This window comes from Rhinatrema bivittatum, chromosome 3 (genome assembly GCF_901001135.1).
Source record: "Rhinatrema bivittatum chromosome 3, aRhiBiv1.1, whole genome shotgun sequence".
Taxonomy (NCBI): Eukaryota; Metazoa; Chordata; class Amphibia; order Gymnophiona; family Rhinatrematidae; genus Rhinatrema; species Rhinatrema bivittatum.
The window spans coordinates 447,328,298-447,352,434 of NC_042617.1; the positions used below are offsets into that span (position 1 = coordinate 447,328,298).

The window sequence follows — 24,137 nt, forward strand, 5'->3', positions numbered from 1 at the left end:
ACAAAAAGCCTTAAGAACCACATTCAAATTCCAGGATGGACATGGAGAATTCACCGGGGAACGCAAATGCTTTGCCCCTCTAAGAAAACGAGAAACATTGGGATGCGCTGCAATGTCACCCCGTCTATGGTTCCGCCTAAACAGCCCAGGGCTGCTACCTGCACCCTCAAGGAGCTACAGGACAAGCCCTTAGCTAAACTGTCGTGCAGAAAGGCTAGTATACTGGACATGGACGCTCGAGTGGGAACAATCCCAAGTTCAACACACCATGACTTGAAAATCTTCCAGACTCGCACGTAACATAGAGAAGTCGATGCTTTGCGCGATCTCAGTAGAGTAGTCACTACCAAATCAGAGTAACCTTTTACCTTTTAGATGGAGCCTCTCAAAAGCCATGCTGCTAGACAAAAGCGATCTACCTGATCGAAACAAACGGGCCCCTGATGAAGAAGGTTTGGAAGAAACGGGAATCGCGGTGGTCCTTCCACCGCGAGGTTGATTAGATCTGCGAACCACGGTCGACAGGGCCACTCGGGAGCCACCAGGATCACATCCACCAGGTGGTTCTCTATTCAACGAAGCACCTTGCCGATAAGGGGCCAAGGAGGAAACACATACAGCAGAACTATCGTCAGCCATGGCAGCGCCAGAGCATCCACGCCCTCGGCCCCTGCAACATGCAAAGAAGCGCAGAGTCTTGGCATTCTTGAAGGTCGCCATCAAATCCATGCATGGCATGCCCCATCTGTCGCAGATTAGCTGAAAAGCCCTGTCCGCCAGTTCCCACTCTCTGGGGTCGAGCTGATTTTGGCTTAGAAAATCCACGTACACATTGTTGACCTCTGCTATGTGGGATGCAGCTATGCCGGCTAGGTGTGGCTTCGCCCAGTGGACCAACAGACGAGCTTCCAACGCCACCAGACCCCTCATGGTCCCACCCTGACGATTGATGTAGGTTGCATTGTCGGTCAGCATGCTGACAGACTTCCCCTGGATGAGAGGGAGGAAAACCTGCAAAGCCAGGCGCACTGCTCTGGTCTCCAGACGATTGATCGACCACCGAGACTCCGTTGGAGACCAGATTCCCTGCACTGATTTTCGCAAACAAACCGCCCCCCATCCGGAAAGGCTGGCATCCGTGGTGACCACCGTCCAGTCTGGAACCATCAAGGGGACACCACGGTGCTGGTTGTCCGAGCACAGCCACCAAGCTAGGCTGGACTGAGCGGACTCAGTCAACGGCAGAGGGAGGTGGAACTGCTCGGAAATAGGACTCCATCGGGAAAGCAATGCTGATGGTAAGGGCCGCATGTGCGCGAACACCCACAGGACCAGTTCCAGCGTCGACGTCATGGAACCTAGAACCTGCAAGTAATCCCAGACCGTCGGAAGCTGTTTCATTAGCAAAGACTTTACTTGTTCCTGCAGTTTGCAGCTTCGGTCGCACATAAGAAACACTCTCCCCTGATGGGTGTCGAACAAAACTCCCCAAAACTCCAACGATTGAGAGGTAACGAGGTGACTCTTGGCCATGTGGGTGGGTATGATAGAGGTCTACACATCATGAAATGACTTGAATTGGTAAATGTGAATTGGTTATTTATTCTTACGGGTAATATAAGGACTAGGGGGCACTCCATGAAGTTAGCAAGTAGCTCATTTAAAACAAATAAAAAAACATTTTTTTCAGTCAGCGCATAGTTAAGCTCTGGAATTCATTGCCAAAGGATGTGATTACAGCATTTAGTGTAACTGGGTTTAAAATGTTTTGGATAAGTTCCTAGAGGAAAATTCCATAAACTGCTATTAATAAGCAATAGTAGCTTGTGATTTATTTAATGTTTGGGTACTTGCCAGGTACTTGTGACTTGGATTGGCCAATGTTGGAAACAGGATACTGGGCTTGATGAACCTTTGGTCTGACCCAGTATGGCTTATTTTATGTTCATATGTTCTTAAATGTGTACAGCTGGGAGATGTCCTCAGCTAGAGGAGTGTAGACAGAAACAATTGGACTTATCTATTATGTTTTTTTTCTGTTTTCTTTTTTGCCTTTATTTTTATTGAAATAATATATAGGTTTTACAGGTAAAGTTTCATACCTTTTGTTACAGATATCAAACAATTCAGTGCATCATATATGGTATTCAGAATTATTACTGCCCCTCCCCCCATAAAAAAAAATTTCCAATCCATATAAACTAATGTAACATCTTAATACCCTACTGTGCCTTTCCAGAAAGAACTTTTGGTATTAAATTAACTTCTCTCTAAGAAGGGGATATCCTTGAGTAATCACTGTGCTTGCTTACAGGAAGCATGACTTATATGTCTGTTAAGCACGCCTCTGTAATTGGGATGCAAGTAATGCAGCAGACCATTTCTGGCCAATCAGTTGTAGGTGATGCTACAGTCCACTGCTTCCAAAGCAGTTGGACATCTCAAAGTTAGCTAAGACTCAGACTGCAGTAGCAACAAGAGAAATTAACTTTTTAATACATAAAATTCCACACATGGCATAAATAAAATGCATGATGGTTGGCCATGAGATGTAGTGCTTCTTCTTACTGTTCACTCATGACGGGAGTTTTCATAATTTACCCTGAGTCTTCAGAGCCCTTGAGTAATAGGAATCTATATCCTCGCTCGTGATCAGTGAGAATAAAATACTTATCTAGTGGACAACTATTATGTATTGTGTGCATACGTTTTAGATACAGAAGTATTTGTATGTGTACAGCATGAGAATGCTGTTATGGCAGAGTGACTCTTACTGCATTGTTGCCCTCCCCCAAAGGACAGCCTGGGATTTGTGAATTGGATAACAAATCTTTTTTTTTTTTTTTTTTGTTACTTATAGATAAAGGCTGGGAGTGGTATGTTTGTGAAGGTTTTCAGTACATACTTTTGAAGCAAGCTGAAGCGCTACAAGGCCTAGGAATGTGTCCCGAGATAAAGGTATGGCTAGTGAGCTTCAACAGATATGTGCTCAATCTTGCAAAAATGTTCTTATATGGAATGATTCAATATAACTACAAAGAAAGATGTCTAATGCTTTACACTTGTCTCTCATGATTTTGGATAATCACCATTCCAACCAAGGGAGCCCACACTGTGTTGTATGATCCGTTCATGTCTTTTCCACTCACAACAGGGCTTTGCAAGAGGCGCACTTGGATTTGAAAGGTCAAGAAAGGTGCTGGTGATCTGTAGTTTTGAGCGGTTCTTCCCATGGCGACTCGAATATTTGACAGCCTTTGATAGTGTTGCACAGATTTTTGTATTTTTTTCTGTCATCATTTAACAATGTTTATTATAATCTTGGTGAGAATTTTGTTTCCTTTCAGTCACTAGTCTGTGAGGGTCAGGGAAGTTTTTGCAAAGCTGGAGCTGTGCATGAATTCAGAACTGCATCCCATGCACCTACGGGACTACTGCATTGCTGGGAGCTCCCAGCATGCACTCTTTTTGCTCTTCCTGTCTAGTATCTAAACTTGTTGTCTCCGGTTACATTTTCTCTTGATTTTAAAATGTTCTCTCTAAAGCTATCCAGTCTGTAAATTATGTAGGAGATATAATATATTAGTGCTTTTATATTAAACTGATGTACCACCACAATGTCACCAAAAATAATTCAATTCCTGAATAAAACTAAAATAAATCATATCCTACCTACCTGCCACCCTAATTAAAATGTGTTTGTTGATCTTTTCAAAGCATACCTCTTTATTATTGGGTTTCCACTTTCTTCACAAGGAAAAAGAGAAGAGGGTGTGGCAGAAACACAAATGAGGTCCAAACTCTTAACATTTTTCAAAGCAAATACTCTTCCCACAAAGAATTGATTTGGAGATGATTGAACCTGTGAGGTGATGGGGCAATTTTATGTAGGAATACCTACAGAAAAGGGTCTTTAGAATTGCAGGCCAGCTCTATTCTGCATGCCACCACCTAGTAGCAAAATGTGGGAGTATGGCTACTGTAGAAAACAAAAATAATAATATATTTTTTTTAAGTTTCTGGCATGAAAGGGAGAACAGTTTGCAGAAAGATATTTAAGGAACAAGATAAGCAGTTCTGAAATTCTTAATGAAATGACAGATTTAAATTATGATTTTGCTGCAACCCATTGAGATTTTGGCTTCTGGCCCCTTGTATTAATGAGTCAAGTATTGGCAAGGGTGCGAGTTGCATCCTACTCTGATGCCTCATTTTTCGAGCTATACTGCCTCTTCCTGATGCCCAGTCTTATTCCTCACTGCAAACCGTTCCAAATATTTATCCCACTGCCCCTCTTCTCTATTCTCTTCCCCCATTCCCCCCATCCATTCTCTTGTCAGGTTTGTCTACTGCTGTTAAGATTCAACAGTTTCTCCCTCTAATCCAGTCTTCGCCATGCTCTTAGAGAGTACCTTATCACTTGTTTCATTTCTGCTTTCTCCTCTGTACTCCTTCTTTCCCTGGATCATCGGCAAGGAGGGTTTTTTTTTCTGATTAAGGGCTTTGTTGGAGTGTTTCTGCCACAGAACTGCAATTTAAAATTCTATACCGAATTTAATTCACCCAGTTTGAGCATATAAAGCAGATCCGCAAATGCGTGCTCAAAATGCACTGCCCATTATCCATGTATGTGGTCTCAAAATTCTGGGAAGAAGAGTAGAGAAGTTGGGGGGGGAAAAAAAACCACAGGATTACGCATTCCCAAATCTGTAAACTCGTGCATTCTGGATGCTACTGCTGATGTTTTTTGGGGGGAGGGGTGAAAATGTGTAAAAACACTTTTTCTGGAGAGCGTGCCTGATTGCAAAACAATGTACCCTAATTACAATAAAAGCCCTGTTTTTATCAGGCACTTTACCATCCGGAATGCTCAATTAACCAGCACCTTTGGTGGGGGAAATAACAGGAGTGGAGGGTTAGATTAGGCAGGAGAGTAGCTTTTCGCTGCTCTGTCTTCTTCACCATCACCCTCTCCCCTCCTCCTGGAGCAGGAAGCAGTATGCTCTCAGATAACTGACATATTTGATTAACCAACACGGCCTGCTCCCCTGGAGCTTTTACTATAGTCAGTTAGAAAGGACCCAACCAGAACTAATGGTGTGGAAGAACCAAATAAACCATTTGATGATGATGATATAACTACTGTCAGTAGGTTATAGGGAAATTTTATGTAATATGGACTTCCTATCAGTCTCAGAAAAGGCCTGGATTTGTCAATAGGCACACTAGGCCTGTCCTAGGGCAGCAGAAATCTTGGGGGGGTGGTTATCAGCAGGCTAGCTGAAAGTTGGCTGCCTTCCAATAAAAATAATATAAATTATACTAATAAATATAGTGTAAAACTGCTTTCGTTTCATAATGCAATATAAAGATGGAAATGTTTGCCACCTTGCTTCGGAATTTTTACATTTTTGCTGAGGATTACTCCTGCGTTGCCATAGGGTACTAGGGAGGTCTGTGCCTTAGACCACCTGGCCCCTGTTGTCCAACCTTTGGGGGGGGGGGTGGGGGGGGAGGAAGACAGGGGTGACAGTACCAGCAGTTTGAAGGTTGTATTCTGAAGAGCTAGATCACTGCAGACTTTATTATGCTCTCTTCTCATACAGTGCATTACTCTTTTATTATTTATTTAGCTCACGGTGAGTGAAGTGATTTGCCCACGGTCACAAAGAGGAAGCGTGGGATTTGAACCCTGGTTCACAGGTCTAACCATTAGGCTGCTCCTCCACTCTTTGTTTCAGTTTGTGCAATATATCAAAACCTCATAACGTGCATATGATTGAGTGGGAGGGAGTTAGGAAAGAAGACAGAACACCACCTTTCCATGGTTTTATTTTTATATATATATATATATATATATTTATTTATTTACCTCTTTGTACACTGTCTGACTGTTTTGACACTAACTTGCAAAAGCTTTGGTTTGTTTTTTTTAAATTGGAATGCTATTGGTTGTGAGAATATTTCACTAAAACTAATAAAATATTTTTTAAAAATTGTGTATAACCATCCTCCCCCACAGTCATCCAGTCATCACTGACATCTTTAGGAATCTTTATGTTTGCATCCTTTACCAATATCAGGACTAGTGTTAGGGGAGGGGAAACCAGTGCAGTTACCTGCAGTTCTAATGCTACAAGCGCCCTTATAAGTAGACAATACAGGTCGCCTGTTTGTTTTTGGGGTTTTTTTTCCCCCTGGGAGAGTCCCAGACTTGTTTTCTCCTCCTCCTTTGCTGCTTGCAGCCCCAGTTTTCCTGGGTAAGCAGAAATCTTAACACGGGAGCTGCAGGCGGCAGAGCCTTTGCTGCTACTTTTTTTTTTTTTTTTTTTTCCAAAATTCAGGGGTGACAGTGTATGTCAAACAGAGGGGCAATGTGTAGAGGGTCCACCCCTGCATCTTGAAACTGGTGCTCCAAGGAAGAGGTGAGGCAGTATGGGGGCTGTGAGTGCATGCCTATCTCCATGCTGTCATGGCTGCTACCAAATTTTAAAAAGGTGTGGACAGTATTAAGGTTCTGGCTGATCAGGGTGACCTAGCACCGCAAGCAAAGTGGCAGTGAAGAGAGTGCACTATCATCTGGAGAGAGAGAGGATGAAAGAAGAGGGGATAGGAAAGAGCTGGTGTTGGGGGGGGGGGGGGGGGACGGGACGGGACAGTGCGTGAAAGGGAGTGATGAAGTAGAGTGTGAAAGTGTGTGCGTGTGGGGGATGATGGATGGGGGTACAAAACACGAGAGCTGGTGGAATATGATAAGTGAAAGAGAGAACGCAAGAAGTGTGTGTCAGGTGTTGAGAGATGGAGAAAGTGTGAAAAGGGGGGTGATGGAGAAGATGGTAGGTGGGGAGAGCAAGAGAAGAGCTGATGGGGGCAGAGTATGGGAGGTGAGGTGAGAAATGGAGTGGAGGAGCTGTGGGATAGGGTGGATAGGAGACAAAGAACAGGAGATTGGTTGGGGACACTTATCCAGTAGAGGTGAGATGGAGGGCTAGGAGAGGTTGCAAGCTAAGGGGTCGGAATAGGGAGAACTGGATGATAAAAAAAAAGTTGAAAGAAAGAAAGAGGGGGGTGCGATCCAGGTACAGGTGGATAAAGAGAAATGAGAAAAAATATGAAAGGGAAAGATCAAATGGAAAAGGGAGCCTGGAAAAAGTTAGGCCCAAGATATACCAGAGGAAAGTAGAGAAGAGAACCTAGAAAACCCAACCCAGGTGACAAAGGTAAAAAAATGTCATTTTTTTTGGGGGGGGGAGGGAGAGTGTTGGATCTCCCCTCCTCTGTTTTCCTGAAGCCCTGAAATTGCCTTTGCAGTCCTTTGCTGTCTGCTGCTGCCAGTGTGGAGAGGGAGGCATGGCCCTCCCCCAGAGCCAGATTAAACTGGAGAGGGTTAGCTATCCCAGGGCATACATCTTTGTGGGTGGGGAGGAAGGGCAAGTGGAGGCAGCATTTGGATGCAGAATCACTGAGGCCTGTGAGCCTGTATGTACTTACAGGCCCTCTGGCAGCCCATATCAAATTAAATACAGATGGTCATGAAGCAGGAGAATAAAGCTATTTTCAAAAACATCTGTCGCCGTTGCAGACAAAAAAAGACATGTCAAAATAATTAGGTTTTGAAATTTGAAAATGGCAATATTTGAATTCAGACTAAACAATCGATGTCTCTACCCATTAGGATGAAATTCTGTGTAACTTTTGGAGACGATATCTGCAGAAGAGCAAACAGGCATATACCAAAAGACCAGCTCATGCAAGTGCTAAAAAACATACTGTAAGTATAAAGACTATGAATATAATAGAAAATCCCTCTTCCTCAGGAAAAGTTGTAATATAAAAAAATATATATTTTGGGAGCAAGATTTCTGTGAAGCCCACAGTTCACCATAGACACTTGCATTGGTCATGTGACTGCTCGGTTCCAAATGGATGTAATCTTTCACGGCTTTCTGAAAAGGCAAAAAAGCATTTTCATATGTGGTAGTTCTGCACTGCTGCAGCTTCCCTTAGTTCTTTTGTCTGTTGGATACCATCAGGTATATGTTTTCCTATTGCAGCCCTGCAAATCTCAAGAATTTAATTTAATGTAAGAGTTTATATTCCACCTTTTTCAGAGTACAAATCAAGCAATGTGCATCACTTTAAGAATAAGAACAATAAAGCAAGCAACCCCCCCCTCCCAGTAATAAAATAAAAACCCATCAACACCCTTGCATAAGAATAATCACAATAATAAAAGCTAAAGTTCATAAGAATTGTCATTCCCTTTAAAATCTCAATCCTCCCAAACAATACTATCCACATAATACAAAACCATCAAAATGTTATCAAAAACTGTAATATCCCATTAACACTCATGTCCCAAGTTTCCCATCTATCAGCTGATACCCTTTCTACATAGACCTAATAAGTCCTGACAGCAACATAAAAAAACAAACCATCAAAAGAGCATGGCCTGCCATACATATAGTAAAATAAAAATACAAAAACCATACAAGTATGTAAAATATTCTCAAAAGGAAAGACCCCTACTGTCTATAAAATTATCTGATGAAAGAGCAGTGTTTCAGGCAGCATCAATATATACTATGTTCAGAAGTCGGAGCAAAGAGCTTTTTGAAATATTTCTCTGAGAACAAGAAGGATGTGACGTTCTCGCATGAGGGTGCCCTCATTGGACAGAAGTCTGGTACGGAAAGATTATACAAAAGCTTCTAGAAGATTTTGGCATGGTCGACTGACCGTATGCAGTATGACGTGTTGTGTGGGGCCCCTTCAGTTCTTCTTTTTACACATGACCTTATGATCATCAGGGCCAGCGCGTACCAATAGGCGAACTAGGTAGTTGCCTAGGGCGCCAGCCATTAGGAGGAGACAAAAACCAGCCATATGGGGCCAAGAGCGGAGCCCATCCCACTCACGTCCAAGAGTAGAGACTCGGCAGGCTACAAGCATATCCTAACCTGCGAGCGGCCGAGAAGAGTAGAGACTTGGTGAACCGCGAGTGGCAGAGACTTGGCGGGCTGCAAGCTGCGCCCATTCTGCGCAAGAAAAGCAGATACTCAGCGGGCTGCAAGCTGCGCCCATTCTGCTCATGACTGAGAGAAGCAGAGTCTAGGGCCACGAGTGGCGTCTCTGTTTGTATGTGTGAGTGAGAGGGATTGTGTGTGTATGAGAGAACAGTGGTGTTAGTGAAAGAGAGGAAAGGGAGCATGTGTGAATGAGGCAAGGATCCTAAGTGTGTGTGTAAGAGAGGGGGCCTGTCTGAGTGAATGAGGTCCGGGCCGGGGCCTGGATCAGGAGGAGAGGGGGGCGGGAGCAAGGCAGAAGTTTTGCCTAGGGTGCCTAGTACCCTTGCACTGGCCCTGATGGTCATGGTTGTCTCGACTTTTTTTTCATATTTTCACTTAGGGCATTGCAGTTTTTCTGATCCTTGCTTCTTAGTTTCACTAGGTAGATTTTGGTGATCATTTTCAAACTTTCTTAATTTTTTTTTTTTTTTTTTGTCAACCACCATAATCCACGGACATCGGTTGGGTTTTTGGTAAAATAGATCCATTTTGATTTTTGCCTCTTGTGTTTTTCAGCTGAGATCCCAGAAAATGAAGAAAGTTAGTGGCTGCATTAAGTACCCCTGGTGTGAATATATTATGTTTACCATGAATCCCCATGAAAAGTGTGTTTTTTGCATGGGGCATGACCAAGTTATCTTAGGCATGATGATCCCTAGAGGTTGTTTTCCTTGCCAAGAGCTGATGGAAAAACTCTTTGAGAGAGTTAAGTCAGGATCAGAGGCGACAGGAGCTGCACCAAACTGCTGGTAGTGTATTGACATCTTTCAGAATGTTTTGTCAGAGCATCTCCCTCAAAAGTAGCGTAATGCCCCGAAGTTACTAGTGGGCAAGGGGATGAATTGTAGAAAATATGTGGTCTGTTTTTGAGACTGTATCAAGAGTCTCTTCAGTAGGTATTGGCACCTGCAGACATCAGCATGAGACACATTGATATTGTTGGGCCTCTTGGCATCAATGGCACATGTCACGCCCCTGGCATGCCTTCATTTGAGATGAAGCCAATTTTATTTTTAATTCTGCTTTTCGGCACTTTAGAGTAAATTACATTAAGGCACTATGCTTCTTTTCTTGTCCCCAGGGGACTCACAATCTGAGTTTGTACCTGAGGCAACGGAGGGTAAAGTGGCTTGCCCAAAATTCTAATATCAGTGGATCCAAGTCACTTGGGATTTCTACATCTGCATCACGCAGCAGCTCATGGACTCTGTCCTACCTAATGATTCAATAAAATCTGGTCAAAAGAATCTTTCTAAATTCCTCCATTTCAAATTGTTCCAGAGATGTGCCCAACCTGGGCTGGGGAGCTCGTGCAGAGGAGTGTCACATCCAGGAGCTCTGGATTGCTTAGGAAAAACTTCATCAAATACATTTCTTAAATTTTAAGAGCAATCTGATATACTCTAAAGGCTTTCAGAGTTTGGTTGGCCAACAAAATTGGCTTCATTTAGAAAGAAAATCAGGGGGCTGATGACGTCAGCGGCTCGAGTGGCAGCCTAGCCTGGAGCTCCTGGCTATGCCGGATAGCATCCAGATAATATCGTAGCCATCCCTCCACCTTTTGACGCGGCTCCAACACCAAGCTCACCCCCGAAGGCTGCTGATGGCGAATCGGGCCCCCAAACCCGACTTTTGCAAGTTTTCCTACCAGAAATCGGCCCGGGAAAATTCTCCTGAAAAAAACAAAATGGCCACCGTGACGGGAGAAGCGATCTCTGAGGCCTCAGCTGCAGCACCGGCACTCCCCGATTCGGAAATCCCTACTCGGGGTGAGTTTAAGGCTTGGTTTGGGGAGCTCAGCCACGATCTCAATTCTTTTAAATCTGAGATCCGTGAAACGGTGGGTGAAATGAAGGAGGAACTGTGTGAAATGGGGAGGAGGCTTTTTGAGTATGAAACCCTCACTGAATCTCAGGCAGATAAAATGAGCTCGCTGCAGAATAGCCATAAGGAAATGGCTAGTGAAATTCAGCAACTCTCCTCCAAACTGGAAGATTTAGAAAACAGGAATAGGAGGGCTAATCTGCGCTTTCGGGGCATTCCTGAGACCTCTGACTTTGCTAACTGTGTGCAAGTTATTACAGAGCTTTGCACTGATTTATTAGAGCAAGATGCAAACCAAAATGCTGCAGGCTCTGGAGGGTCTCTAGTGGTCAAGCTGGAACGGGCTCACAGGGTCCAGGGTCAGAGAGCTCCTAATCAACCCAAGGATGTGATCGCTTGCTTCCATGATTTCCCTGTGAAAGAGAAGATCCTGGCCCTGGCGCGCCAGAGGGGGGAAGGTGCAGCTGCAGGGACATGATATGCAAGTCTATGCTGATGTTTCCCCGACTACTATGAAGAAACGCCAGGCTATGAAACCTATTACTGCTGTTTTGATTAAAGAAAACATCCGGTACCGCTGGCTCTTCCCCTTTGGCCTCAGCTTTACTGTGCAAGGTACAACGCACAAGGCACAATCCGTGCATGAAGCAGCGGGCATCTTGAAGGACCTTGGCTATACTGTGACGGATTTGCCGCCATCTTCCTCGCCACGTGCCGACCGCAGGGAGGAACCTCGCTGGCAGCGGATGGGAAAGGGGGGAAAGAGACTGCGACGCACCCCGGATCCAGATATCGCGAACAGAGCCCCTACATGATCTGGCTGCTTTGGCTCTGAAGGCTTTGACACTGTTTCTTGTTAAGCCGCACCGGACGTGGAGGGTATGGTTACTGGTTATATGTTTGATAATATGCTGATGCTGCCAGGGTGGGACGGCACCTGGGACGCTGTCTTCACTCACCCCTAGATGATGGGGGACCCAAGAGATGATTGTGGTTCCTTTGGGAGGGGGGGAGGGGGGGGGAATGGGGAATAGTGGGGATCTCCTCTCTGGGAGTGCATTGCCTTGTTGTTTACTGCCCGGCTCACTGAGGGCTACGTGCTGCTTGGTACTATGTTTAGTTGTCTCTTGTTTCATGGGGGGACCTCTCCTGCTCTTATCTCTGTCTGCTCTATATACGCTGGGGCACTTGAAATGCACCATCACTTGTCCGGATGGCTACCTTTAAGGTACAGTCCTTTAATGTTAAGGGACTGAATACGCACCGTAAGCGTAAATTACTATATAAAGATCTGCAGCGTGCTGATATTGCGATTGCTTGTCTCCAGGAGACACATTTAAAGCGGCGCTATGAGCATTTAATGAGCTCTGCCCTTTACCCGCATCAGTATTGGGCGGCTAGCTCTAAAGCTGCTAAATATGCAGGTGTGGGGATTCTATTTCACAAGGACTTTGCTTTTGAATTGCTTGACAGTGTTGCTGACCCTTTGGGTAGATATTTATTGCTGGTCCTTAATATTGCTGGGGTCTCGTATACATTGCTTAACGTATATGCCCCCAATGTTCACCAAGCCAAATTTTATGATGCGCTGGTGAAGCTGGTCCTCTTGAAAAAAGTGGGTCACTTGATGGTGATGGGAGATTGCAATCTGCCCTTAGACCCTGGTCTTGATTCCTCGGGGGGGCGATGTTCTACTTTGAAAAGAGACCGCAATAGCCTCCTTGCTTTTTTGGACCACTTTCAGCTGGTAGATGTGTGGCGCTTTTTGCATTCCACCCAGAGGGATTATACTTTTTTCTCGAACCCCCATAACCTATACACTAGGATAGACTACGTTTTTGTGGATAGGGGAGTGATCCAAAATGTGCGCAAAGGGGTTATAGAGTCGATCACGTGGTCCGATCATGCTCCGGTGTGGGCTGAGCTGACTTTCCCTAATTATGACAAAGGCCAACGCTTTTGGCGCCTAAACGATAGCTTACTTGACAGTGACTCCTTTGTGGATCAATGTCGGCGGGTACTTACAGATTACAGTTCTCATAACCTTCACCCTGACATTTCGCCCATCACTTACTGGGACTGTTTAAAGGCAGTGCTTAGGGGGACTTTTATAGCTCGGGCCTCTTGGGTTAAAAAGGAGACCCAGCGGGAACGTTCGCTCCTGACTGCCAAATTATTGGACTTAGAACAGCGCCACAAGCAAACCCCCACTGAAGTGCTCCGTTTGGCCTTAGCTGACTACCGATCGCAACTTGGGGCGCTGGATGCGGCCAAAATTGCGCATGAGCTGGAGCAAACGGAACAAGTATACTTTGAAGGGGGCAATAAAGCGGGGAAGTTGCTTGCGCATAAGTTGAGAGCCAAACGCTTACAAAACACTATTACTAAAATTGTAGGTGCTCATGGTGCACCACTTACCTCCAATGATGCGATCCGTGACTGCTTTTTACAATTTTATTCTGCACTGTATTCCCATAACCACTCTATAGAGTTCAGGGACATACAATCCTTTTTACAGGACACTCCCTTATCCCAGTTATCAGAGTCCGCCAGGGATACGCTAGACAAGGATATCTCAGAATCTGAGGTGTTATTTGCCATTAAGCAACTTAAGGCTGGCAAGTCCCCGGGGCTGGATGGGTTTACTGCCCGGTTTTATCAATGCTTTGCCGGTGATTTACTTACCCCACTTTCGGCCATGTTTAATGCCTTGCGACACGAGGGGGTTTTGAATCCTAATTCTAATGTGGCGGGTATAACGATCATTGCAAAGCCGGGATGGGACCCTACCAAGTGTGGCTCTTATAGGCCCATCTCATTGCTGAACATAGACCTCAAGCTTCTGGCTAAAATTCTGGCTAACAGGCTTAACGGTTATGTAGCACAACTCATTCACCCGGATCAGGCCGGTTTTATCCCTGGTCGCATGGCGTCCGATAATGTGCGGAAGTTGTTGGATTCCCTCTGGTGGGTTAAGCGCCATCATATCCCCTTTCTTTTTATGGCTATGGATGCGGAAAAGGCCTTTGATTTGGTTCACTGGCCTTTTTTATTTCAAGTCTTGCATACCATGGGTTTTGGGCCTTTTTTCATTACCTGGATTCAGAAATTATATGATAAACCGAGGGCCTGCATTAAGGTAAATGGGGGCTATTCCCCGTTCTTTATTGTTGAGCGGGGCACCCGCCAAGGTTGCCCGCTCTCTCCATTACTATTTGCCCTATTTATAGAACCTTTGGCCCAACGGATCCGGTTGTCGAGGGACGTGATGGGCATTAGTGTGGGGTCATATTCCTCCAAGTTGGCGATGTTTGCTGATGATGTCATTCTGACCCTTGCGGACCCTCAGCAATCGTTGCCAGCCGTGGTAGAGATTATTAAAACCTTCAGTCAAGTGTCTGGCTACTCCATTAATTGGGACAAAACCGAAATCCTTAATATTACGTTACCGGAGGACCAGGCACGGGATCTGAAAGCCCGTTTTGCTTTTAAATGGGCAAAGGAGAAAATTAAATACCTAGGTATATTTATAGGGGCTCATTCTGATGTTTTTAGGCTTAACTATCCACCTCTTCTCGCTAAATTGTACAGGGAAATGGAGGAGTGGAATCGATACCACATTTCGTGGCTGGGACGAATTGCTACTTTTAAAATGAACATCCTGCCCCGGATTGGATACCTTTTCCAGACCATTCCTTGCGTCATACCAACTGCACTGCTTCTCAAGTGGCAACGCAGGATTATGAAATTCCTGTGGCAGGGGAAGCACCCCAGGGTGGCCCAGAAAGTATTGTTTCAACCTCGGGTGCGGGGGGGCCTTGCAGTGCCTAACTTATTACGGTATTATGTTGTGGCTCAATTACGAGCTGTTGTTGATTGGCACAGAACCACCGCCCGCAAACCTTGGGCGATTCTGGAGCAGGAACTTATCGGGCCACACCTGCTGACTAATATCCTCTGGCAACCTCCTAGCTCTGGGCCCAGATTGGAAGGCCTACCGGACACGATTCAGTGTACCTTACACCTTTGGTATAAATGGAAGCCTCAGGTGGTGGGGTCCAAGGTGGGGTCGGTCCTTTTTTCCCCCTTTCACTCTGGGTCATTCTTGGGGGGTACAGCTCCGCAGGTCTTTGCAGATTGGTTGGCTAAGGGTCTTTATAATTATAGTCACTTCTGGGAGCACTCCTCGTGGGTGACGTTCTCCACTCTCCAGGCCCGGCATGACTTACCTCAGGGGGATTTCTATCGCTACCTCCAACTAATGAGTTACGCAAGAGCGACCCATATTTCCCGGGATTTACTCCAGCCAATTGGTCTCTTTGAGAATTTCTGCCGAGCGGCTGACAAAGTACAGCACTTAATGTCCAAAATTTATAAGCTGCTCCTTCAGGGTATGGGAACGCGCCCAACATACCTGTCCGCCTGGGAGGCTGATCTGGGGTCCCCGCAGGGTGACGACTTTTGGGACACTATCTTTACAGTGGGGTGTAAGGGTCTTATCTCAGCCTCCTACTTGGAAAATAGTTTCAAACTCCTTTATCGGTGGCATTATACCCCCGCTAAACTCCATAAAATTTATTCCACGGCCTCGGATCGGTGCTGGAGGGGTTGTGGGGAGCGAGGTTCCTTTTATCATATGTGGTGGGAGTGTGCTGCTGTTTCCCAGTTTTGGCAGGGACTGGCTGTGTGGCTTTCAGACATATTGCATGTTTCTATTACTCTAACCCCCATAGTTGCCCTGCTTAACTCAGACTATCCACAGCTCGACACGGCCTTACAGCGTTTTGTTAGATTGGTGGTCACCTCTGCTCGATGTGAGATAGCTTTACACTGGAAGTCTCAGGGTGTACCTACATTATTGCAGGTTCAGTCACGGGTGGCAAAGGTTTGTACCCTTAGTAAGATTACGGCGCACCGTCGGAAACAAATAGGGGCCTTTCAGCGTACCTGGTCTTTATACCTAACATGGCAACAACAACAGAAGAAGATATGATTTCCTTTTATGTTTGATTTTCTCTTATGTTATTTGTTCATACTACCTTTGCAGGAGCTCCCAGGGATGGTAGGGGAGAAGGGTGGGGGGTGAGGGGAACAGAAGGGGGGGGGGGATATGTTTACACAATAACTGAGAAAAGCAGAGAATCTGTTGTAAGTCTTTATTGCATCTATTCTACTGTCAATTTTGTTGTTGTACATGCTTCACAGATGCTGTATGGTTTTGTATTGTCGGTATTATCTTTCTCTAATAAACCTTAAATTTCAAAAAAAAAGAAAGAAAATCAGGTAGCACTGTTCTATGAATAGAGAAGGAGGAGCAGGCTTGTACTTCCTGTGTTGGAAAACTGTCCAGATGTGGGCCGGGCCAATTCCCAGGGAACAGTCCGAAGGGCAAGGAGAATGTTCAGGCAGACAGATTGAGTTGGGTCCTGGAACCTCACAAATGGTTCTTGGATAAGGGAGTAACAAACCAGATATTCCAGGAGTGGGGTATACATATGGTAAATCTGTTTGCATGTTTTCAAGGCAAAATAGTCTCAGATGTCTTCTCTCTTTTTTTTTTTTAGATTGGGGAAAGGGTCTTCTGTATGCTTATCCTCTAATTCTCTGATGGCAAGAAACCTGCTAAAACTTTCAAGTTCCTAATCAATAGATGTGCTAAGGTATAATCATTGATCAATGTGTGGATTCTCAATATTGCTAAATGTGAGCCAACAGTACTACATTTATATATATATATTTTTTGTTTTGCAAATAAAAGCTGTAAATAAGATGTGCTGGCATCCCTGCTTAACTGGATTGTTGGTGAAGACTGTACAGGCTACCGCGGATCAGGCAGTATAATATAGAAACACAAATATAACATTCCCTGTACGTACCTGGATCAGTCCAGACAGTGGGTTATGTCCCCAATCCAGCAGATGGAGTCAGCACAAGCTTTGAGGGGGCGTATCCATATATACTACTACCCCCTCTGCAGGAGTTCAGTATCTTCTGACTCCAGCAGATGCGAGTAGGGGAATCAGGCTTCCCCTCCTTTTCCTTTTTCTTCACTTTCTTGCTTGATTATGGCTTGTTGTTGTCTTTTTCTGTGGATCAAGTTTGTATCAAGTTTGTATTAAGTTAAAAAAAAAAAAAAAAAAAAGGCAGAGTTCTTTCAACTTCTGGGGACTGGCTTCTCTTCCTTGTCTCTTCTCTGCGGCCTTGCTGTTTATTTCTCGTTGCAGCCAGGGGTAAGTTTGTTTTTCCTTTGTAGTTTTTTCCTTCACAGCTCAGCCCCCGGTGCCCGCGAAAGCCGGTGGAGCCGGCCTCTTTGCTTTTACTCCCTCACCCGTGGCCATTTTACAGCTCCTCATGGGCTGCTGAGCCATTTAGGGAAAGATGTCTGGGGCGGGTCGTGTGGCCGGGAAGGCCCCCCCGCGGCACCCTCCTCTATTTTCAGACAGCGGGCAGTGTGGGCCGACCGGGCCCCCCCGCAGCGGCGCTTTTGTGCGCGTGGCCCCCCCCCCCCGTGGCTTTTTCTTTTCTCCTACAGCGATCCCGATGCCGCGGCCGTCCCGCTGAGCGGCCTGCGGAGACCCGGGGTCCCGGATTTCCCGGGAGGGCATCTGTGCACGATGCCTTCCCGGGGGGGAAGGTACCTCACAGTCCCTGACTGATTTCTCTTTTTTGCCCGGGCGGCGCGGGCCGGCCACTCCGCCATTTTTGGCGGGAACGGCGGCCATTTTACATTCTGAGCACCCTGAGGCGCAGGCCACGAGGGGCTGGAGGCCACGAGGGAGAACGGATCCCTGGAGGACTCTACCAGCGGGGGTGTTCCCCCGATTTTGGTGCAGGAACCAAGCACCCAGAGCCAGGGAGCAGGAACCACGCCGCCCCCAAAGCGCACCCGAGCAGGCCGGGGTTCTCTCCGGAGTTTATCCTGCTCATGCATACTGCTTATCTGCAGGGGCTGGAAGCACCTGTGGGACCCCCCCGACCCTCCGGGAGTGGGGGCCTCCCGCCTTCCTACCCGGGTCCGATCCACGCCCGCGGCAGTGGGGGCTGTGCCAGACCCAGCGGGACATGGACTTGACCTCCCGGACGGGGGACAAGGGGACGGCATGCAGGAGGGGGATGATCCGCGTACCCTACGCCTCTTCCAGAGGGAAGAGCTGGACGACCTCATCCCGCAGATCATCCAAGAATTAGATTTGGACCCGCCACCAGACCCGCCTGCCTCAGTAGCTCCCGCTGTCGTCACTTCTTCAAGGAAGGGAGATCCTGTCCTGGCGGCACTCCGGCCGAGGGCTCGGGTTTTTCCCATTCATGACTCGTTTTTACAACTTCTCACCAGGGAATGGGACACCCCGGAGGCCTCCCTGAAGAGCAGCCAGGGCTATGGAAAAGCTGTACCCGCTCCCCAAAGATTTTCTGGACCTCATCAAGGTCCCAAAGGTGGACTCCGCAGTGTCGGCAGTCACAAAGAGGACGACTATCCCAGTGACGGGAGGTGCAGCACTGTGGGACACACAGGATCGTAAGTTGGAAGTTTTCCTTAAGCGGGTTTTCGAGGTCTCCGCTCTGGGTATGCGGGCGGTGATGTGCAGTTCGCTTGCCCAGCGGGCTAGTCTCCTTTGGGTGCAACAACTCCTCACGTCTCAGAACCTGCCGTCCGATGAGGCTGCCCAGGCAGATCGGCTAGAAGCCACAGTGGCGTATGGGGCGGACGCCTCGTACGACCTTTTTCGGGTCCTCGCAAGATCCATGGTTTCGGTAGTGGCAGCACGACGACTACTGTGGCTACGCAATTGGGCGGCTGATACGTCCTCTAAGTTGAGTCTGGGCTCTCTTCCCTTCAGGGGCAAGTTCCTCTTCGGGGAGGATTTGGACCAGATCATCAAGTCCCTGGGGGAGAACGCTGTTCATCGGCTGCCGGAGGATACGTTTCGACCATCCAGAGCATTTTCTTCTTCTCGGACCAGAGCCAGAGCGCAACGGCGCTACAGGGGATACAGACAGGCGGGCTCCCGGTCATCCGCCCCCAGGTCTCAGCCCTGGTCGCGCTCCTTTCGCGGGCATCGGCCCGCACGCACTACTCCCGGAACCGGGAACCCCTATACCAAGTCTTCACAATGATGCCAGTCTCGCCCACTCCCCTGGACCGACTAACGTATTTCTACGCGGAGTGGGCACGGATCACCTCGGACCAGTGGGTCCTGGATACCATAAAACACGGCTACGCATTGGAATTTGTCCGCCCCCCGCAGGGAAGGTTCATCTTTTCCCCCTGTGGCTCGGACCTCAAGAGAGGAGCGGTGCAGCTGACTCTGGACAGACTCCGGGAGATAGGCGCTATTGCGCCCGTGCCCTTCGGAGAGGTGGGCTCGGGCCACTATTCCATCTATTTCGTCGTACCAAAGAAGGACGGTTCCTTCCGGCCTATCCTAGACCTCAAGGAAGTCAACAAATCCCTTTGAGTCATTCGGTTCCGCATGGAAACGCTCCGGTCAGTGATTGCGGCGGTGCATCGGGGGGAGTTCCTCGCCTCCCTGGACTTAACGGAGGCCTACCTGCACATTCCCATCCGCCCGGACCACCAACGTTTCCTTCGTTTCAAAATTCTGGACCAGCATTTTCAGTTCACGGCTCTCCCGTTCGGATTGGCGACGGCGCCGCGCACCTTCACCAAGATCATGGTAGTCGTGGCGGCAGCTCTCCGGAAGGAGGGCATCCTGGTTCATCCTTATCTGGACGATTGGCTCCTCCGGGCGAAGTCATTCGATCATGGACGCTCAGCGGTGACTCGAGTTGTACGGTTTCTACATTCCCTGGGATGGGTAGTGAACTTCTCCAAGAGCTCCCTCATGCCCTCGCAACGCTGGGGTTTTTTTGGGGGGCGACCTTCGACACCCTACTGGGCAAAGTTTTTCTGCGCCAGGACAAAGCTCAATCCTTGCGGGATCACACACGACGGTTCTCTGCGTTACCAGAGCCCACCTCCTGGGTCTACCTGCAACTCTTGGGAGTGATGGGGTCCACCATCGACCTTGTACCTTGGGCTTTCGCGCACCTCAGGACATTACAGTGGGCGCTCCTCTCCCATTGGAAACCAGTATCGCAGGACTACCAGATGATTCTCCCGCTCCCGCAGAATGCCAGGGACAGTCTGGGCTGGTGGTTGGATCCGCCGAACCTGGCCCGTGGCGTGTTCCTCGATCTGCCAAATTGGGTGGTGGTGACCACCGATGCCAGTCTAGCAGGCTGGGGTGCAGTCTGCTATCGAAGTGCCACGCAGGGGACGTGGTCCACGGTGGAGGCAAAGTGGTCAATCAACCGTCTGGAAACCAGAGCGGTCCGGCTAGCTCTGCGACATTTCCTCCCGCTTCTTCGGAACCGGGAAGTCAGAATCCTATCGGACAACGCTACCACCGTGGCCTACATCAACCGACAAGGAGGCACGCGCAGCCCGCAGCGTCATCTCGTCCGGCTAGCGGCCTCGCACATCGCCGGTGTGGACAACGTCCAGGCGGACTTCCTCAGTCGTCAACTGCTGGACCCCGGAGAGTGGTCTCTCTCCGACAAAGCGATGCAACTTCTCGTCCATCGGTGGGGGGCCCCCCACTTGGATCTGATGGCGTCCGCTCTCAACGCCAAGGCTCCACGCTTCTTCAGTCGCCGGAGAGAGCACGGCGCGGAGGCAGTGGATGCCCTAGTCCTCCCGTGGCCGCCACATCTTCTGCTCTATGCTTTTCCACCATGGCCCCTCATGGGCAGGATGCTCCGCAGAATAGAAAGCCATCAGGGGACCGTGGTTTTCGTCGCCCCAGAATGGCCCAGGCGACCCTGGTTTGCGGACCTGCTACAGCTGGTGATCGACGGGCCAATCAGGCTGGGGCACCTCCCCCAGCTCCTACATCAGGGCCCGGTATTTTTCGAGCAGGCAGAACTCTTCTGTCTTGCGGCCTGGCTTTTGAGAGGCGCCGCCTCCGGCGTTGGAGCTACCCGGAGGCGGTAGTATCCACGCTATTGCGGGCACGAAAGACATCGACGTCGGCGGCCTGTGTTCGAGCTGTGGTGTACCAGCCAGGCCATGAGACCCGCTAAGGCTTCTGTACCTCAGATCCTTCAGTTTCTACAGGCGGGGGTGGAAAAAGGGCTCGCCTATAATTCACTACGGGTTCAGGTGGCCGCCCTTGGTTCGCTGTTGAGCGATGGGGGCTCTCTTCTACAGTATCCTGACATTGCTCGTTTTCTCAAGGGTGTCAAGCATATGCGTCCTCCGTTACAGGACCCTTGTTCCTCCTGGAGTCTTAACCTTGTGCTTCGCTCCCTGTCGGGACCACCGTTCGAGCTGCTGCGCAGCGCAACGATAAAGGATCTCACTCTCAAGACTGTATTTCTTGTGGCCATCTGTTCCGCTCGACGCATCTCGGAGCTGCAGGCTCTGTCGTGTAGAGAGCCCTATCTCCGTTTCTCCGACTCTGGAGTTTCGCTTCACACCGTTCCCTCCTTCCTTCCGAAGGTGGTTTCTGCATTCCATGTGAACCAGATGGTGGAGTTGCCGTCCTTCTCTTCCTCAGAGCCGAAGTCTCTCCGTCTCTTGAATGTCATGCGCACTCTGCGCCTCTATCTGGAGGCTACAAATGAGTTCCGGACCTCTGACCATCTCTTCGTACTCTGGGCCGGTCCTAAGAAGGGGTCTCAGGCCTCGAAGACTACCATTGCCAGATGGCTGAAGGCCGGCATTGCTGCTTCCTACATTGGGGCGGGTCGGACTCGTAGCGCATTCTACAAGTTCTCAGGCGGCTTCCTGGGCGGAGGTTCGCTCGGTATCCTCGCAGGAAATTTGTAGGGCAGCCACCTGGAAATCGTTACACACGTTCTCGAGGCACTATTGTCTGCACCTCGCCTCTTCGGTCTCTGGACACCTTGGCGAGCAGGTTCTCCGAGCAGGCCTAGCAGGACCCCACCCGATTTAGGGAAGCTTGGGTACATCCCACTGTCTGGACTGATCCAGGTACGTACAGGGAAAAGAAAATTATTACTTACCTGCTAATTTTTGTTCCTGTAGTACCATGGATCAGTCCAGATGCCCACCACGTTTTGGGTTCTTGATCCTGCTCAGCTCTGCGCTACTTCTTGCTCGCAGTGTTCTGTGTCTTCACAGTCGTTTCTTTTCGCTGTTTTTCACAGCTCCTTACAAGTTGGTAAGATGTTTGCAGTTACTTGTTGCGGTTACAATTGTTTTCATTATCTGTTTCCACAAACTTGATCCTTCGGGGGTTTCTACTCTGGCTTTGATATACTCGATACTGAACTCCTGCAGAGGGGGTAGTAGTATATATGGATACGCCCCCTCAAAGCTTGTGCTGACTCCATCTGCTGGATTGGGGACATAACCCACTGTCTGGACTGATCCATGGTACTACAGGAACGAAAATTAGCAGGTAAGTAATAATTTTCTTATTTACTCCTGAAGAAGAACGTTTTCCAAAATATTGCAATGTCGAGTCAGAGATAAGGGTTGCACAGAGGAAAACCGCCTTCATCTTTGAATCCAGCACATTTAAGATAAGTCTGTCTACAGCTTTTATTTGCAAAACAAAAAATATATATAGAAATTTAGTACTGTTGGCTCACGTTTAGCATTAGTGACTGATGATTATTTTTTTATTTATTTATTTATTTATTTAGTATTTTTCTATACCGGCATTCACGGAGTTCGTATCATGTCGGTTTACATAAAACAAGGGGTGGGAAATACATTATAACGTAAATAACTAATAACATAAGAGTATACATTAAAAAGTAAAACAAGTGCATGGAAGAAAAAGTTACAATCTGATTATACCTTAGCACATCTATTGATCAGGAACTCGAACGTTTTAGTGCCTGTCAAGAGCTATAAGAGGGTCACTTATAATCTTTCACTTGAGAATCTATTATCCAAGAAATATAATTTTTGTGATATATTTTTCATTCTTTCTCTCCTTGGTTCACTATTTATAGTACTGAAACTTACAGGGGGTCATGATCTTCAAAGTGCCTTACTAGCTGACAGATTTGGCTTATGTTCCTACAAGAGATGTCCATTAAAAATATAATTAGGGGAGGTGAGAGAAGGAGAGAGAGAACATTTGCGCCGGGGGTGAGGTTCCCGGCCCCTACGGACTTCCTCCACCTGATTCTGATGTCACTCCAAGGTCCCTGCTTGCTACTATAAAACTGCCGCGGCGCATAGCGTCCGCCAGCTCGTCGTCCAAGCCGCGCGCCGTCAAAGGGGCTCGCAACTTAGTTGTGACTTTGTTTCGATTTTGTGGCTAAGAAGTGAAGGTGGTTTATCATTTTCTTCCTTTTGAAGTAAAATTCTCAAGCCTCTGGAAGGATCGAAGGATTCTGTTAATAAGGAAAGGCCGGACCTGGTAGGACTCTCTTTCTTTTTTTTTTTTTATTTCTTTTTAAAATTATGCCACATACTTAAGCGTAAGGGACGCCTGCGAATGGATTCTTCTGCTCCAGCGCCGGCTTTCCCTACGCAACAGTTAATTGAGGGATTCTTCGTTCCGGCAACAACTTCTATACCGGGTGATAAGTTCTCTGAGGGTTTAAGGGAGGAACATAACCTTACCCTCCTGGACATTCAAACTTCACTGAGTCCCGGAGCACCTCAAACCCCCTCGCACCCTACTCTGGGCTACCTCCAAGGAACTGTTTGTGAAAAACAGCCAATAGCTAGTGGACTCACAAATGCAGAAGGGGGACTTGAGAAGGTGCCCCTAGAGGAAAATGTAATATCAAGGCAGGAAAAAATTGATGCAAGAGAGAAAGTTGAAATGGGAACAGAGGGAAACCTGGCAAGTGAAATCAAATTGATCTCAGAAGCTTGCCAGGAAGGTGGGTTGTCGGTTGATCTCACTATGGATAAGTTAACACAACCGAGTGTAATTACCCTTGATTCCATATGGAAAGCATTGTTGACTATAGAAAAAGCAATATCATCATTAACTAAGGCCATAAACATATCTCAAAATAAGATACAAAATATCGATCCCTTAGTAAGTCATTATGAGTCTAAAATTAATGAGATTACTGAACAACTGCTATCTGTGAAAGAAGTACAAGAAAATTTAATTAAATCAGACAATTTAATTAGAAGAAAATATGAAAATATTGAAAATAAGATGCGTTATTTGAACTTGAGAATACTAAATTTCCCATGTTTGAGATTAATATCACCAAAGGAACAATTAAAAAAATATTTAATGG

At 47.4% G+C, this 24,137-nt stretch overlaps 1 protein-coding gene across 5 annotated transcripts in view; it reads left to right on the top strand.

Annotated features, from left to right (window-relative positions):
• TAF1B (TATA-box binding protein associated factor, RNA polymerase I subunit B) overlaps nt 1-24,137 on the top strand; it is a 261,150-nt gene that overhangs the window by 13,345 nt on the left and 223,668 nt on the right. For 4 of the 5 annotated variants that reach the window (XM_029595850.1, XM_029595851.1, XM_029595852.1 and 1 more), the window contains 2 exons: nt 2,861-2,958; nt 7,676-7,771. In XM_029595850.1, the coding sequence (XP_029451710.1) occupies nt 2,861-2,958; nt 7,676-7,771 (194 nt within the window). Of the gene's footprint in view, nt 1-2,860; nt 2,959-7,675; nt 7,772-24,137 lie in introns of those variants that run through there. The other variant, XM_029595849.1, reaches the window with a different exon arrangement.